General features: G+C 44.9%; 1 protein-coding gene across 2 annotated transcripts in view; it reads left to right on the top strand.

Annotated features, from left to right (window-relative positions):
* LOC134966656 (trichohyalin-like) overlaps positions 1–18,250 on the top strand; it is a 241,249-nt gene that overhangs the window by 116,434 nt on the left and 106,565 nt on the right. For both annotated transcript variants that reach the window (XM_063943565.1, XM_063943564.1), the window contains exon 2: positions 11,984–12,104. In XM_063943565.1, the coding sequence (XP_063799635.1) occupies positions 12,056–12,104 (49 nt within the window). In that variant the 5' untranslated portion in view covers positions 11,984–12,055. The remainder of the gene's footprint in view (positions 1–11,983; positions 12,105–18,250) is intronic.

The following is an 18,250-nucleotide window of genomic DNA, read 5'->3' as shown; positions in this document are numbered from 1 at the left end:
CCTTTTTGTAGTAAGGTGCCCAGAATTGTACACAGTATTCAAGGTGTGGCCTCACAAGTGATTTATATAACAGGAGTATAATAATGTCGTCCCTCGCATCAATTCCCCGTTTTATGCATGCTAATATCTTTTCTCTGACGTCCTAGTGGATGCTGGGAACTCCGTAAGGACCATGGGGATAGCGGCTCCGCAGGAGACTGGGCACAACTAAAGAAAGCTTTAGGACTACCTGGTGTGCACTGGCTCCTCCCTCTATGACCCTCCTCCAGACCTCAGTTAGAATTTTGTGCCCGGCCGAGCTGGATGCACACTAGGGGCTCTCCTGAGCTCTTAGAAAAGAAAGTTTATATTTAGTTTTTTTATTTTCAGTGAGATCTGCTGGCAACAGACTCACTGCTACGAGGGACTTAGGGGAGAGAAGCGGACCTACCTGCTTGCAGCTAGCTTGGGCTTCTTAGGCTACTGGACACCATTAGCTCCAGAGGGATCGAACACAGGCCCAGCCTTGGTCGTCCGGTCCCGGAGCCGCGCCGCCGTCCCCCTTGCAAAGCCAGAAGCAAGAAGATGTTCCTGAAAATCGGCGGCAGAAGACTTCGGTCTTCATTAAGGTAGCGCACAGCACTGCAGCTGTGCGCCATTGCTCCCCATGCACACCACACACTCCGGTCACTGATGGGTGCAGGGCGCTGGGGGGGGGCGCCCTGGGGCTGCAATAAGAGTACCTTACTGGCAAAATAACACATAATATAGTTATTAAGACTATATATGTGTAAAATCCCCTGCCATATATTCCATAAAAAAGCGGGAGAAGCCCGCCGAGAAAGGGGCGGGGCTATCTCCCTTAGCACACTGGCGCCATTTCCTCTCACAGCTCCGCTGGAAGGACGCTCCCAAGGCTCTCCCCTGCAGTTTCCAGACTTCATAGGGTAAAAAAAGAGAGGGGGGGCACTAAATTTAGGCGCAGTATCTGTATATTAATAGCAGCTATAAGGGAAAAATCACTGTATGTATAGTGTGAATCCCTACATTATATATAGCGCTCTGGTGTGTGCTGGCATACTCTCTCTCTGTCTCCCCAAAGGACTTTGTGGGGTCCTGTCCTCAGTCAGAGCATTCCCTGTGTGTGTGCGTGTGTCGGTACGGCTGTGTCGACATGTTTGATGAGGAGGCTTATGTGGAGGCTGAGCAGGTGCCGATAAATGTGATGTCACCCCCTGACACCTGAGTGGATGGTTATGTGGAAGGAATTACGCGACAGTGTCAACTCCTTACATAAAAGGTTTGACGACATAGCAGATGTGGGACAGCCGGCTTCTCAGCCTGTGCCTGCCCAGACGTCTCAAAAGCCATCAGGGGCTCTAAAACGCCCGCTATCTCAGATGGCAGACACAGATGTCGACACGGATACTGACTCCAGTGTCGACGATGATGAGACTAGTGTACATTCCAATAGAGCCACCCGTTACATGATTACGGCAATGAAAAATGTGTTGCATATTTCTGATATTACCCCAGGTACCACAAAAAAGGGTATTATGTTTGGGGAGAAAAAACTACCAGTGGTTTTTCCCCCATCTGATGAATTCAATGAAGTGTGTGAAGAAGCGTGGGCTTCCCCCGATAAGAAACTGGTAATTTCTAAAAAGTTACTAATGGCGTACACTTTCCCGCCAGAGGACAGGTCACGTTGGGAGACATCCCCTAGGGTGGATAAAGCGCTCACACGTCTGTCAAAAAAGGTGGCACTACCGTCTCCGGACACGGCCGCCCTAAAGGAGCCTGCTGATAGAAAGCAGGAGGCTATCCTGAAGTCTGTATATACACACTCAGGTATTATACTGAGACCGGCTATTGCTTCAGCATGGATGTGCAGTGCTGCAGCTGCGTGGTCAGATTCCCTGTCGGAAAACATTGATACCCTAGACAGGGACACTATATTGCTAACCGTAGAGCATATTAAAGACGCTGTCTTGTACATGAGAGATGCACAGAGGGATATTTGCCGGCTGGCATCTAAAATAAACGCAATGTCCATTTCTGCCAGGAGAGGATGGTGGACTCGGCAGTGGACAGGAGATGCAGATTCTAAAAGGCACATGGAAGTATTGCCTTACAAGGGTGAGGAGTTGTTTGGGGATGGTCTCTCGGACCTCGTTTCCACAGCGACAGCTGGGAAGTCAGCATTTTTACCCCATGTTCCCTCACAGCCAAAGAAAGCACCGTATTATCAGGTACAGTCCTTTCGGCCCCAGAAAGGCAAGCGGGTTAGAGGCGCGTCCTTTCTGCCCAGAGGCAGAGGGAAAAAGCTGCAACATACAGCCAGTTCCCAGGAACAAAAGTCCTCCCCCGCTTCCTCTAAGTCCACCGCATGACGCTGGGGCTCCACAGGCGGAGCCAGCTACGGTGGGGGCCCGTCTCAAGAACTTCAGCGACCAGTGGGCTCGCTCACGGGTGGATCCCTGGATTCTACAAGTAGTATCTCAGGGGTACAAGTTGGAATTCGAGACGTCTCCCCCTCGCCGTTTCTTCAAATCTGCCTTGCCGACAGCTCCCCCGGACAGGGAGGCAGTGCTGGAGGCGATTCACAAGCTGTATTCTCAGCAGGTGATAATCAAGGTACCCCTCCTTCAACAAGGACGGGGTTACTATTCCACAATGTTTGTGGTACCGAAACCGGACGGTTCGGTGAGACCCATTTTAAATTTAAAATCCTTGAACACTTATACAAGAAGGTTCAAGTTCAAGATGGAATCGCTCAGGGTGGTGATTGCAAGCCTGGACGAGGGGAATTACATGGTATCACTGGACATCAAGGATGCTTACCTGCATGTCCCCATTTACCCTCCTCACCAGGAGTACCTCAGATTTGTGGTACAGGACTGTCATTACCAATTCCAGATGTTGCCGTTTGGTCTGTCCACGGCACCGAGGGTATTTACCAAGGTAATGGCCGAAATGATGATACTCCTTCGGAGAAAGGGAGTTTTAATTATCCCGTACTTGGACGATCTCCTTTATAAAGGCGAGGTCCAGGGAACAGTTGTTGATCGGTGTAGCACTAGCTCGGGAAGTGCTACAACAGCACGGCTGGATCCTGAATATTCCAAAGTCGCAGCTGGTTCCTACAACGCGTCTACTGTTCCTGGGGATGGTTCTGGACACAGAACAGAAAAAAGTGTTTCTCCCGGAGGAGAAGGCCAAGGAGTTGTCATCTCTAGTCAGAGACCTCCTAAAACCAAAACAGGTGTCGGTGCACCACTGTACGCGAGTCCTGGGAAAGATGGTGGCTTCTTACGAAGCGATTCCATTCGGAAGGTTCCATGCAAGGATCTTTCAGTGGGATCTGTTGGACAAGTGGTCCGGATCGCATCTTCAGATGCATCGGCTGATAACCCTGTCTCCAAGGACCAGGATGTCGCTGTTGTGGTGGCTGCAGAGTGCTCATCTTCTAGAGGGCCGCAGATTCGGCATACAGGACTGGGTCCTGGTGACCACGGATGCCAGCCTTCGAGGTTGGGGGGCAGTCACACAGGGAAGAAACTTCCAAGGACTATGGACAAGTCAGGAGACTTCCCTACACATAAATATTCTGGAACTAAGGACCATTTACAATGCCCTATGTCAGGCAAGACCCCTGCTTCAACACCAGCCGGTGCTGATCCAGTCAGACAACATCACGGCGGTCGCCCACGTAAACCATCAGGGCGGCACAAGAAGCAGGATGGCGATGGCAGAAGCCACAAGGATTTCTCCGATGGGCGGAAAATCATGTGTTAGCACTGTCAGCAGTGTTCATTCCCGGAGTGGACAACTGGGAAGCAGACTTTCTCAGCAGACACGACCTCCACCCGGGAGAGTGGGGACTTCATCCAGAAGTCTTCCAAATGGTTGTACACCGGTGGGAAAGGCCACAGGTGGACATGATGGCGTCCCACCTCAACAAAAAGCTAAAAAGATATTGCGCCAGGTCAAGGGACCCTCAGGCGATAGCTGTGGACGCTCTGGTAACACCGTGGGTGTACCAGTCTGTGTATGTGTTCCCTTCTCTGCCTCTCATACCCAGGGTAATTAGAATAATAAGAAGGAGAGGAGTAAGAACTATACTCATTGTCCCGGGTGGCCAAGAAGAGCTTGGTACCCGGAACTTCAAGAAATGATCTCAGAGGACCCATGGCCTCTGTCGCTCAGACAGGACCTGCTGCAGCAGGGGCAGCAGGGGCCCTGTCTGTTCCAAGACTTACCGCGGCTGCGTTTGACGGCATGGCGGTTGAACGCCGGATCCTGAAGGAAAAGGGCATTCCGGAGGAAGTTATCCCTACGCTAATTAAAGCTAGGAAAGAAGTGACCGCAAACCATTATCACCGCATATGGCGGAAATATGTTGCGTGGTGTGAGGCCAGGAAGGCCCCAACGGAGGAATTTCAGCTAGGTCGATTTCTGCACTTCCTACAGTCACGGGTGACTATGGGCCTAAAATTGGGTTCCATTAAGGTCCAGATTTCGGCTCTATCGATTTTCTTCCAAAAATAACTGGCTTCACTACCTGAAGTTCAGACATTTGTTAAGGGAGTGCTGCATATTCAGCCCCCTTTTGTGCCCCCAGTGGCACCTTGGGATCTCAACGTGGTGTTGGATTTCCTAAAGTCGCATTGGTTTGAACCACTTAAAACCGTGGAACTAAAATATCTCACGTGGAAAGTGGTCATGCTGTTGGCCTTGGCTTCGGCCAGGCGTGTGTCAGAATTGGCGGCTTTGTCTTGTAAAAGCCCTTATCTGATTTTCCATATGGATAGGGTGGAATTGAGGACTCGTCCCCAATTTCTCCCAAAGGTTGTTTCAGCGTTTCATTTGAACCAGCCTATTGTGGTGCCTGCGGCTACTCGTGACTTGGAGGACTCCAAGTTGCTGGACGTAGTCCGGGCCCTAAAAATCTATGTTTCCAGGACAGCTGGAGTCGGAAAGACTGACTCGCTATTTATCCTGCATGCGCCCAACAAGTTGGGTGCGCCTGCTTCAAAGCAGACTATTGCTCGCTGGATCTGTAGCACGATTCAACTTGCACATTCTGCGGCTGGACTGCCGCATCCTAAATCTGTAAAAGCCCATTCCACGAGGAAGGTGGGCTCTTCTTGGGTGGCTGCCCGAGGGGTCTCGGCTTTACAACTTTGCCAAGCAGCTACTTGGTCGGGGTCAAACACATTTGCTAAATTCTACAAGTTTGATACCCTGGCTGAGGAGGACCTAGAGTTCGCTCATTCGGTGCTGCAGAGTCATCCGCACTCTCCCGCCCGTTTGGGAGCTTTGGTATAATCCCCATGGTCCTTACGGAGTTCCCAGCATCCACTAGGACGTCAGAGAAAATAAGATTTTACTCACCGGTAAATCTATTTCTCGTAGTCCGTAGTGGATGCTGGGCGCCCGTCCCAAGTGCGGATTGTCTGCAATACTTGTATATAGTTATTGTTTAACTAAAGGGTTATTGTTGAGCCATCTGTTGAGAGGCTCAGTTATATTTCATACTGTTAACTGGGTATTGTATCACGAGTTATACGGTGTGATTGGTGTGGCTGGTATGAGTCTTACCCGGGATTCAAAATCCTTTCCTTCTTGTGTCAGCTCTTCCGGGCACAGTATCCTAACTGAGGTCTGGAGGAGGGTCATAGAGGGAGGAGCCAGTGCACACCAGGTAGTCCTAAAGCTTTCTTTAGTTGTGCCCAGTCTCCTGCGGAGCCGCTATCCCCATGGTCCTTACGGAGTTCCCAGCATCCACTACGGACTACGAGAAATAGATTTACCGGTGAGTAAAATCTTATTATTAGCCTTCTTTGCTGCAGTCCTACTTTGGGTACTACTGCTTAGTTTGCTATCTATGAGGACACCTAAGTCCTTTTCCAGTACAGAATCCCCTAATTTTACCCCATTTAGTAGGTAGGTGTTATTTTTGTTCTTGTTACCACAGTGCATTACCTTTCACTTGTCTGTATTGAAGCGCATTCTCCATTTCGCTGCCCAAGCTTCTAATTTAACTAAGTCATTCTGAAGCGACTCAGCATCCCCCTCCGCATTTATAACTTTACACAATTTGGTATCATCTGCAAAAATTGACACCATGCTCTCTAGACCTTCTGTTAGGTCGTTAATGAAAATATTGAACAAAAGCGGTCCTAATACTGAGCCTTGCGGCACACCACTTAGCACTTCAGTCCAAGTTTAAAAAGATCCATTAACCACAACGCGCTGCTCCCTATTCTCTAACCAGTTTTTGACCCAAGTGCATATTGTGCTTCCTAGCCCTGATTCTTGTAGCTTGTAGATAAGTCTCATGTGTGGTACAGTATCGAACGCTTTGGGAAAATCTAAAAAGATTACATCCACCTCTTTACCCTGATCTAGGTTTGCGCTTACTGTTTCATAAAAGCCAAGTAAGTTGGTTTGACAGGATCTGTCCTTCATAAACCCATGTTGATTCCTTTTAATGACCTCATTGACTTCAAGGAACTTCTGAATACTATCTCTTAGAATACCTTCCAATACTTTCCCCACTATAGATGTAAGACTAACTGGTCTATAATTACCTGGTTCAGCTTTACTTCCCTTTTTGAATATAGGCACTACTTCCGCTATACGCCAGTCTTTGGGAACCATACCTGATATTACTGAATCCTTAAAGATCAAAAATAGCGGCTTTGCAAGTTCAGAATGAAGCTCCATTAGAACCCTTGGGTGAATACCATCGGGACCTGGTGACTTATTAATCTTTAAATGTTTTAATCGATCACAGACTACTTCCTTGCTTAAATAAGTACCTATCAGTGGGATATTCTCATTATTGAGATTATATGTTAGTCCCTGAATTGGGTCCTCTCTAGTAAATACTGTTGAAAAAAACTCATTTAGTGTGTCCGCTATGTCATTATCATTTTTGCTTAAGACTCCCAACTTGTCTTTTAAAGGGCCTATACTCTCCTTCTTTAATCTCTTGCTATTAATGTATTTAAAGAATTTTTTGGGATTCGCTTTGCTTTCCTTTGCTACTAGTTTTTCAGTTTCTACTTTAGCCGCTCTTATTTCCTTTTTGCATATTTTGTTACATTCCTTATAGTGCTGAAATGACTCTGCTTCCCCGTCAGATTTGTATTTTTTAAATGCTCGCCTTTTCTTGCCCATAAGTTCCTTTATCTTTTTGTTAAGCCACATCGGTTTATGATTTTTATTCCTTTTTTTGCTGCTCGTAGGAATAAATTTGAGTGTATTTTTAGCTAGCAGGAATTTTAGTACCTCCCATTTCTCCGTCGTATTTTTTCCTAAAAACAAACCTTCCCATTCAATATCCCTGAAAAATACCCTCATCTTATCAAAATTTGCTTTGCTAAAGTTTAGAGTCCTAGTTGAGCCAGTATAGGGCTGTTTATGGAAACTGATATTGAATGTGACCATATTGTGGTCGCTGTTTCCTATGGGTTCCCCTACTATAATACCTGATACCAAATCCCCATTGTTTGTTAATACCAGGTCTAAGATTGCATTGTACCTAGTTGGTTGCTCAATTAGTTGAACTAAGTAGTTATCATTAAGTGTGTTTAAAAACATATTGCCCCTAGCATTATCACATGAATCGTTTTTCCAGTTTATCTCTGGATAGTTAAAATCTCCCATTTTATAAGAGTTTTGTAAAAAATTTTGGCTCTTTCTTGGATCCTTAATCTAAAGATATTTTTGTATGTTGCATAATATTTGACTACAAATCTGCTTAGTCACCATTAGAAGGACAATTTCTGGTTGATATTTTTTTTTTTTCGCACCAGATAACCATTTTTGGTATTTCGGAGGGGATGGTATGTGGAGATTTGCCACCACAATATCAATCTGTGCCCAATACGGCTATATATGGTAGCCAACAGACTGTGTCCCCTAATTGGCCCCGCCACTTAAAATAGGCAGGAATGGGTGTAGTCATGCACTACAGGTGCGTGGCATTCGCCACCTCTCTGCATGGCAGCAGACAGAGCACCATGAGGCAGAGTTGCTCGGCCAGGCTGTCAGGCGTCTGGACCAGTCCATCGGCCCTTCAGCCATCTGGCAGAGTGCCAGATGAAAGTTTGAAAAATGTGTGCACAGGACCATTATGCAATAGATGGCACCTATCCTTGTGTATCTGTGCCTATTTCCCTATAGATTGTAAGCTTACAAGCAGGGCCTTCCTACCTCTACATGCTCCTGAGGAAGCTGGCAGACACTAGACCAGCGAAACGCGTTGAGCTAAGGACACGGACCACTAACATTGGATCCACCTGCTTTCCCCGGTATTGATTGGACTCTTTGCCTCTATTTGGACACTACTAGCCCCACTGGAACCTGGAATCACCCCTGCTGCTAATTGGATCTTCATCTGCCAAATTGAGATCCATGGGGACAGTATCCATAAGGACTGGGTAACTACTTACATCTAAAGTGAACCTAAATATATTGAGGAGTGAGCCCTAACCGGAGACTGTGCACACTAGCTATTATAAGTGAGATCCAAGTGGTCCTAATCAAAGCTTTTTTGTTCCTGACACAGGAACATATAAAAGTGTGTTTTTGTATGTGATTTTTTTATCATTATTTTTAATGTTTATTAAAATTGTGATCTTTCATTTTAAAATTTTATCGTCCCTTATTGGTTTCACAGCCGGCGCCAGTACACACCTCTTTACCTTCCTACCTCTGTCTGTCTGTTTTTACCCAGTTTTGTTCTATTACTGTTGTTCTAATAGTAAAGCGCAACGGAATATGCTGCGCTATATAAGAAACTGTAAATAAATAAATAAATACATCATCACAGATGTCACAGAAGATTGTATTAATACAGGGAATACATAAAGTCCCTCTGCAGTGACACTGGTTTTTATGCACTTTATATGCAATAATTTATGATTTGTTACGTTCATCTCTACATTAAGTTTTGTCCCTCTCTGGCCTTCCCATGGCTGTAGAGGAGATCTGCAGCACGCACTGCGGAGGGACTTTTTGAACTCTCTGCACACATTTTGGAACCCAGAGCAGCCCCTAATATTCTCCGGCACTCTGACCCTCTGCAACTGTCCAGAACATACTATATGTGACTCGGATGCCAAAGTCAGTTGAGTCATATACAGTATGTGGGGTGTGAATTGGTCAGTTGTGCAACAGACAGCGTATGAGCATTAAAATGCCTGTCCATAAGCCTAAATGCATCCTAATAGCATATTTTATGGAAAGATGTCTTTAGTTCTTCCTAATCCAAAACCTGCAAGGTTGGAAGAAGGGTTACTTTGAGTTGAGTTCAGGCCACACATTTCATTACGCCCAAACTTATTTTTGTCGAGAAGGAGGGTTAAAATTTTAGGATGTCCCATCCATCCGGCGAATCCATTTACTGCGGATAATTGGATACTCCCCAAGAGGCATCACTACATCCCCCCTTATACTCTGACACATACCGTTGCTGTAACTATCTACTACTCATAGTTACACACAAATGCAAAACATTATAGTTCTAGTTCTTAAATACACAATATTACACCGCTATTAGAGCCGTGAATAAGTGTTTGACATATGTCATATCCTCAATGAAGTAGTAATTATGCCACATGAAAGGCTGTGTTTTGGAATCACATTGAGGCCTATTCATGCTATTTACATCTTTTCCTAATCTCTCTTTTTCAGATGTGAGAGGGCTTTTGATGTTTATGATGACGTGAAATACCATTACCTCATTAAAACTAGTAACATGCATTTTTACGGCTGTCTGTAAAACAGATTGAGAGGGTTGTTTGTAGATAATGAGTGATCCGAAAATAATTCAAGGATTATGATAGGAAAACATGAATTGCCATACACGTAATGAAGTTTTAATACATGCACGGCAATTTATTTTATTTTGCATCTATTTCACATTTATCGTTAATATCAAGCTTGTGATACAGATATATTTATGTTTACCCTTCTGGTTATAAATTAATGCTTTTTTGGGGGAGGGAATTGCTTTTGCCTGAATTTAAAAATTTAAAAACGATAAGTTATTACTGTGTGTGGGGCGTGATGCAGAGTTGAGCGTACATCTGATTGCGGAACATATGTTGCCTTTTCCGTGTTGGACATGTGCTAAGACGCAGGAACGGGTGTTGCAGAGCCGTATACACTTTAATTGCAGCTACACGGCTGATGAGGTGTAACGGAGGTCTCGTGTAGTCTGAGGTGGAGATGTACTAAGCAGTGCTAAAAGTGTAGAAGTGTGCCATTGGAGAAGAATCAGCTGCTCTGTATACTTTTTATAGTATGCAAATTATAAATGTTATGTCAATGCTGATTGGTTGCCATGGGCAACTTCTCCACTGGCTCACTTCTCCACTCTTATCACTGTTTGGTACATCTCCCCCCAAGTTCAGTGTGGGCATGTTAACTGCTCTGCAGGCTATGCACAGTTGAAGCATAAATACACTGGTTTCTATATATAATTTGCACCAAGTATAGAGCTGTACAAATCTCCCGATGCACCTGCTCCCCAGCTATACACTGTAGGGTAAATGTATGAAGCAGTGATAAGAGTGGAGAAGTTGCCCATGGCAACCAATCAGCTGCTTTGTATAATTTTATAGTATGCAAATGATAAATGTTACTTCAATTCTGATTGGTTGCCATGGGCAACTTCTTTCCTGGCTCACTTCTCCACTCTTATTACTGCTTCATACATTTACCCCTTAGGGGTAAATTTACTAAAGTTTCTAAAAATTAAAAGTGGTGATGTTGCCTGTAGCAACCAATCAGATTGTCTATCATTTCTCTATTGCATCCTAGAAAATGATACTCTGGTTGCTATGGACAACATCACCACTTTTAATTTTGAGAGACTCTACTAAATTTACCCCTAAGTATGTAGCTGAGGAGCAGGTGCGTCAGGAGATATGTACAATGCTGCAGCAGATGAATAATATACGCATTTATTTCCTCTTCCACTCAACTACTTATTAGGCCCATATTGTTTTATTGTTGGTATATAGTTAACTCTGGGTATCCGTTTGGATGGTCGACCATGTTATGGGTCGACATGGACACATGAAAAGGCCGACATAAGTTAAAAAATATATATATATTTTTTTTCCTTTTGTTGAACTATTCCATACTTTACGATCCACGTGTACTACCTGTGCCGAGCGCAGCGGTAGCAGAGCGAGTCACCTTGCCCGAAGCCCGCGCGCCATGCGAGGGGATGCAGTGCACTAATTGGGGTTCCCCGGCACTTTACGCAGAAAACGACACCAAAAAAAGTAAGACACATGTCTACCTTTTCATGTGTCGACCATGCCAATGTCGACAAATAGTGGTCGACCTAATGACCGTCGACCATTCATACCGGAACCTTAACTCTGACCAAATCTTGGCTGTAGGCTACAATTCATTGTGCAGCCTTGATGGAGAAACTGCATGGGGCTGATTCGCATTTAGCAGCGTCCGTGATTGGGTCTCTTCCCGGTCACACGTCTCTAACTTGATGCAACTGCCGTACAATCCTACGGTACAGCCGTGACACTCCCACCTTGTGTGTCATTTAGACTCCACGCTTGGCGCATCTTTGTGCGACCCCGATGATTGCGTCTAATCAAAACTTGCACCTGCTCTATTCAAAGTACGTGCATCTCAAGCGCAACTGCGATTCTGGATGCATGCGCAGTACGACGTAGACGCATGCACAGATGAGAAAATCTCTATAAACTGCATCCAGCATTTTATAGTGCGTCTGACTTGGATTGGGCCTCAATTTCTCCTATTTCTGAATCTGGTCCACAATTGACCTTTGCAGCATCATTAGGAAGACGGTGACGGAACTGTTATGGGGACCTCTTTAAAATGATTCCTAATGAAAGTGATATTTTCCATATAAATTCTGTAATCTTTCATTTATTGTTTGAAATTTTAAAACAAATATCCAATGTCCTAAATAATTGTGTTTTATTCTCTACAGCTGCAGTTTACATGGTTTATAAGGTGAACTGAAACACTGGATGTAGAAGCGGGTTAAGCAGATCCACACAAGATGACCCATGTTCCAATTGATCAATCGAACCTTCCTCGTGTCAACGAAGGTCAGTGACATCACAGGCTGACTGGTGATTTATTAGATAGTTCAATTGCTTGTGTAACAAAACTTTATATTAAGCCTCTAGGTCTAGGACAGGCCTGGCCAACCTGTGGCTCTCCAGCTGTTGTAAAACAAGTCCCATCATGCTTTGCCACAGTTTTGCTTTTAAGGACTTCTAAAACTGGCAGGGCATGCTGGGATGTGTAGCTTCACAACATCTGGAGAGCCACAAGTTGGCCACGCCTGCTCTGGTAGATCTTGATGGGAAGATCATACTGGTAGATGCAGGGATTGTTGCATCCCCCTGGCCCTGCTCCCCCATGGCAGCCTCTGGGAGATCCTGTTAGGCCAGTCCTGCTGGAAGATGTGGGGATTGTTGCATCCTCCTAGCCCTGCTCCCCCTCTGGGGAGATCCTGCTAGGCCGGTCCTGCTGGGAGATGTGGGTATTGTTGCATCCCCCCTGTCCCTGCTCCCCCTTGTGCAGCCTCTGGGGAGATCCTGCTAGGCCGGACCTGCTGGGAGATGCAGAGATTGTTGCATCCTCCTGGCCCTGCTCCCCCTCTGGGGAGATCCTGCTAGGCCGTTCCTGCTGGGAGATGCGGGGGTTGTTGAGTTATCATTGTGGCCCCCACCACCCTTGCTCAATGATGCAATTTGTTCCCTTGAGCTGCACGGTGCCAACTCATGATGATGCTGGTCACCAGAATGGCGTCATCAAGCCCCCGAACTGCCCACCTTCCTGGGGACATGGGCTGGATCTGGGAGGGTGCTGCACTGTGCCCAAATGTGTTAGTCTCCAGAACATTACAGGAGAGTAGGCATTTATTTCATAACTTAATATGGATCTGTCACTTAAACAGTGACTCAGCCAATCCACTCACTGTGACCTCACTGGCAGCAAGAGATCTGGGGTGGGCAGGTGGTGATCAGTGCACTTCTCACATGCCCACTACTACAGGCCGCTGTATAGCAGCGCAGTGGTACGTCAGTCAGGTAGAGAGAGGAGACAACTGCTGGGCTGCGGAGAACCTAAGGTGGCAGCCACAGTCTCTCCTCTCTCTCCAAAGATCTCCCTGGATCCGCGCCTGTTCATGGTGAATGTTTCCGGCCATACATTGTCTCTCTACTTTTCTTCTGTAGGAGGTGATGAGCCCACGGCATTGTATGCAGTCTTCTCTATGTAGCGTTGATTCATGCTCCACTGAATGTAAAATTATATTTAACTGTGGTTTTAGGGGTCTGTGTTTTCATTAGGAATAAAATATATATTTGTAGGGTTTTTTTAATTTTATTTATTTTCTCCTCAATGACTTCGATACAAAATGCTCAGTGTTTACATGGCATATTTTTATCCAGTTTACCATGTGTAAGCTATGTTCCCTCCACCTCTCTCACACCAGCAGGATGGCTGACATGTGGTGCTTTGTTTTATGCATGTGCGGAATTGTTAGCATGCCATAACCATTTTGTGTGACCTGTTTGTGACTTCCTTCCAGAAGCTTGTGTAGATAGACATGTCCTTTGTGTTCTTCCAATGGAATTTCTTACAGAAGTGGTTGTCAAACTTTTCGCTGCCGTGACACACTGAGGAATGACCTCAACATACATGAGACACTGAAGGATGACGTCCATGTACGTGACACACTGAGGCATGACCTCCACATTTGTGGGGCGCACTGAGACATGACCTCCAACTATGTGGTACAACATTTTAAAAATATAGAAAGAAATGTAAATGGACCTTATTATACCCAAAATGCATACTCCCAGTGATTTTACATACTGAACATCCCTGTTCTGTTTAGTAATTGTAGTTCACTTACAGTACGTTGGCACTCCTTTCCTTTTCATCTCCTCTGAGAGGACGGGTAATTGTATGAAGCAGTGATTAGAGTGGAGAAGCTGCCCATGGCATTGAAGTAACATTTTGTAAGTAGCATATTATAAAATTATACAGAGCAGCTATTTGGTTGCTATGGGCAACTTCTCCACTGGCTCACTTCTCCACTCTTTTCACTGCTTCATACATTTACCCCTTGGACTTGGAGAGAGGTAAAGTGGATGGAGATAAAGGGCTGAATGCATGACACATAGCACTTTGTGAGCAATACATCCCACCAGCCATGGCAAGCATATCGGCATTTATTAACACTGTATGCTTGAAGAAAATCAGAGGCCAGCTCTCCCGGTAAGAGCTGTCCTTTGCGATAGGACTTCTGGGTTTGGGACCCATGAGTCTTCTGTGCATTTGTCGGTTGACGCACGCGCTTGCGGGAATGCTGGAAGGGATCCGATTGGATCCCACTCAGGGGGAAACACGAAAATAATCCCATAGGCTTCTATAGGGTAATGCCATGTAAAGATGGCGTTGCCCACCGCGTCCAAGCTTCAAAATGTGTTGCGTTATAGAGCTTGGCGCATATGTGGTCAAACCTCGGAAAACTGCATTTTGGGAAGCTTGACCACAAATTTAGCGTTGCTGCATTCTGGCCAAAGTGCCAACCAGCTCCTGTCATCCTTCAAACCTGCCTGTAATATGGCAATTAGGAGCTGGCTCTCTCGCCCACGGCACGACCAAGATTTTTTTTCTTACACACAGTTTGGGAAGCGCCATCTTACAGTATCCATATTTTTATAGAGCTATCCAATTGTTTAAAAAAAAATATATATATATATATATATATATATATATATATATAATTTGTGCTCATAAGTTTACATACCTTAGCAGAATTTGTGATTTTTCTGGCCATTTGTTAGAGAATATGAATGATATCTCACAAACTTTTCTTTAACTCATGGTTAGTGGTTGGGTGATGCCATTTATTGTCAAACTGTGTTTACTCTTTTTAAATCATAATGACAACAGAAACTACCCAAATGACCCTGATCAAAAGTTTACATACCCTGGAGATTTTGGCCTGATAACATGCACACAAGTTGACACAAACGGGTTTGAATGGCTACTAAAGGTAACCATCCTCACCTGTGATCTGTTTGCTTGTAATCAGTGTGTGTGTATATAAAAGGTAAGTGAGTTTCTGGACTCCTGAAAGACCCTTGCATCTTTCATCCAGTGCTGCACTGACGTGTCTGGATTCATGGGGAAAGCAAAAGAAGTGTCAAAGGATCTGCGGGAAAAGGTAATTGAACTGTATAAAACAGGAAAGGGATATAAAAAGATATCCAAGCAATTGAGAATGCTAATCAGCAGTGTTCAAACTCTAATTAAGAAGTGGAAAATGAGGGATTCTGTGGAAACCGAATCACGGTCAGGTAGACCAACAAAAATTTCAGCCACAACTGCCAGGAAAATTGTTCAGGATGCAAAGAAAAATCCACAAATAACTTCAGCTGAAATACAGGACTCTCTGAAAAAAAGTGGTGTGGCTGTTTCAAGGTGCACAATAAGGAGGCATTTCAAGAAAAATGGGCTGCATGGTCGAGTCGCCAGAAGAAAGCCATTACTACACAAATGCCACAAAGCATCCCGCTTACAATACTCCATACAGCACAGAGACCAGCCCCAAAACTTCTGGAACAAAGTCATTTGGAGTGATGAGACAAAAATTTAACTTTTTGGCCACAACCATAAACTTTACATTTGGAGAGGAGTCAACAAGGCCTATGATGAAAGGTACACCATTCCTACTGTGAAACACAGAGGTGGATCACTAATGTTTTGGGAATGTGTGAGCTACAAAGGCACTGGAAACTTGGTCAAAATTGATGGCAAGATGAATGCAGCATGTTATCAGAAAATACTGGAGGAGAATTTGCACTCATCAGCCCGGAAGCTGCGCATGGGACATACTTGGACGTTCCAGTATGACAATGATCCAAAACACAAGGCCAAGTCGACCTGTCATTGTCTACAGCAGAATAAAGTGAAGGTTCTGGAGTGGCCATCTCAGTCTCCTGACCTCAATATAATTGAGCCACTCTGGGGAGATCTGAAACGTGCAGTTCATGCAAGACAGCCCAAGAATTTACAGGAGCTGGAGGCTTTTTGCCAAGAAGAATGGGCAGCTTTACCATCTGAGAAAATAAAGAGCCTCATCCACAACTACCACAAAAGACTTCAAGCTGTCATTGATGTTAAAGGGGGCAATACACGGTATTAAGAACTGGGGTATGTAAACTTTTGATCAGGGTCATTTGGGTAGTTTCTGTTGTCATTATGATTTAAAAAGAGTAAACACAGTTGTTTGACAATAAATGGCGTCACCCAACCACTAACCATGAGCGAAAGAAAAGTTTGTGAGTTATCATTCATATTCTCTGACAAATGGACAGAAAATCCCAAATTCTGCTAGGGTATGTAAACATGAGTACAACTGTTTGTTTGTGTGTGTGTGTGTGTGTGTGTGTGTGTGTGTGTGTGTGTGTGTGTGTGTGTGTGTGTGTGTGTGTGTGTGTATAAATATCATTATTTTTTTAATTTATGTTTTTAAGGTAGGAGTGTAAAATACATCCATGTAACGCAAACACTAAGTGATGGTATCGGAGATCAGTTCTGGCCATTTGCTGCATATTCCAGCATACCCTTTTAAAGATCTGATTGATTTAGGGCATGAACACTCTGATTTACTAAGCCGTTTGTGCCACAATGCGAGTAGTGTTCCAGCGTGTGTTAAGTAGTTTTGGCAGCTTAATATAACTGAGATTGTAGATGAAGTTGTTATTGTGCAGGGTATATTTAACTTCTTTATGTAAGGGTACTGGTCTGTGGTGTGTGTTTGTTTTATTTAAATTAAACATAGTAGTTCATTGTAACCGGCATGGAGGCACAGTGGTTAGTATAACTGTCTCTGTCTCTCAGTGCTGCGGTCTTAGGCTCATTTCCAACTCTATCTTTTCATATTTACATGGGTTTCCTCCCCACAGGCTTCTAACATACTGATAGGGCAAGTAGCTTCTGACCGAAATAGATCCTAGTGTGTAGTATATTTAGAGAATGGCAGAAAACGATCATTGTTATCATTTGAGTGTAGCTGTTCTGCATGTCTGTAGTTGTGATGGCTTACTGTGCCTAACCTACCAGGATACCTAACAGCTGTCCCGATCAGCCTGTTCCTGCCACAGGTAACAAATCTCACCAACATAAACTCTGTGCAGCCTGATACTATACGTTCTCTGCTGAATAAGAAGGTGTCTGCTGTATAAAGTGGGACCACTGTCTGGTGCTTAATGCTCTGATAGATGCTCCGCCTGGATGAACACCTCAGAAGGATGATGCCGAAGGTAGTTGCGGGAACTATGGGGTCCACTTACTAAGCCGTGGATGAAGATGAAGTACCAGCCAATCCGCTCCTAACTGCCATGTCGCAGGCTGTGTTTGAAAAATGACAGTTAGAAGCTGATTGGCTGGTACTTTGTCTCTGTCCACTTTAACTCCATCCAAGGCTTAGTAAATAGACCCCTATGGTACCTAAGAGCCATGCCAACGTTGCTGACAAAAGTTTCATGTCAAACACCAGTTTGTTTTCATCTTTTCCCACAGCCTGCCGATGGAATGGAGAAGAGACTGAGGACCAGATTTATCAAAGCTTAAAGAGAAAGTACCAACCAATCAGCTCCTAACAGTCACTTTCCATGTGGTGTTTTCAAAATGGCAGTTAAGGGCCCCATACACTAGAACGATATGTCTGAGGCTGAAGTCAGAGGTGATCTCCCTTGAACTCTCCCGGGAGTGGTTCCATACGATTATATACGATTTGGTACATTTTGCTTGCGATATATCGTATGCGATCCCTGCCATGCCTGCGGGAGCCGACATATCACGAGTGCAGCACTAACGATCTAGGGGGGCCGATCTGACACTCACGGGGCAACGGATCGGATACACAGCCAAAATGCCCGATTTCACCCAATATATCGGCCCGAATTGGGCTGAAATCGGGCATAATCGTTCCAGTGTATGGGGTCCTTTAGGGGCTGATTGGTTGGTACTTTATCTCTCTACAGTTTATTTCTCTCTCAGCTTTAATTAATCTGTGCCAGAATTCACTATCTAGTGAGAGCAATCTCACTAGGCAGGGAGGGCAAGGATTGGCTGCCTGGCTTCCTGTTCATGCAGAGTTGGCAGTTGCAGTGACATGGTGTCTCGGAAGAACAGCTGGAGTCAACACTGCATTAACTACAGCTGC

Source organism: Pseudophryne corroboree, chromosome 10, assembly GCF_028390025.1.
Source record: "Pseudophryne corroboree isolate aPseCor3 chromosome 10, aPseCor3.hap2, whole genome shotgun sequence".
NCBI classification, from domain to species: domain Eukaryota; kingdom Metazoa; phylum Chordata; class Amphibia; order Anura; family Myobatrachidae; genus Pseudophryne; species Pseudophryne corroboree.
This window is presented reverse-complemented; position numbering and strand designations above follow the sequence as displayed.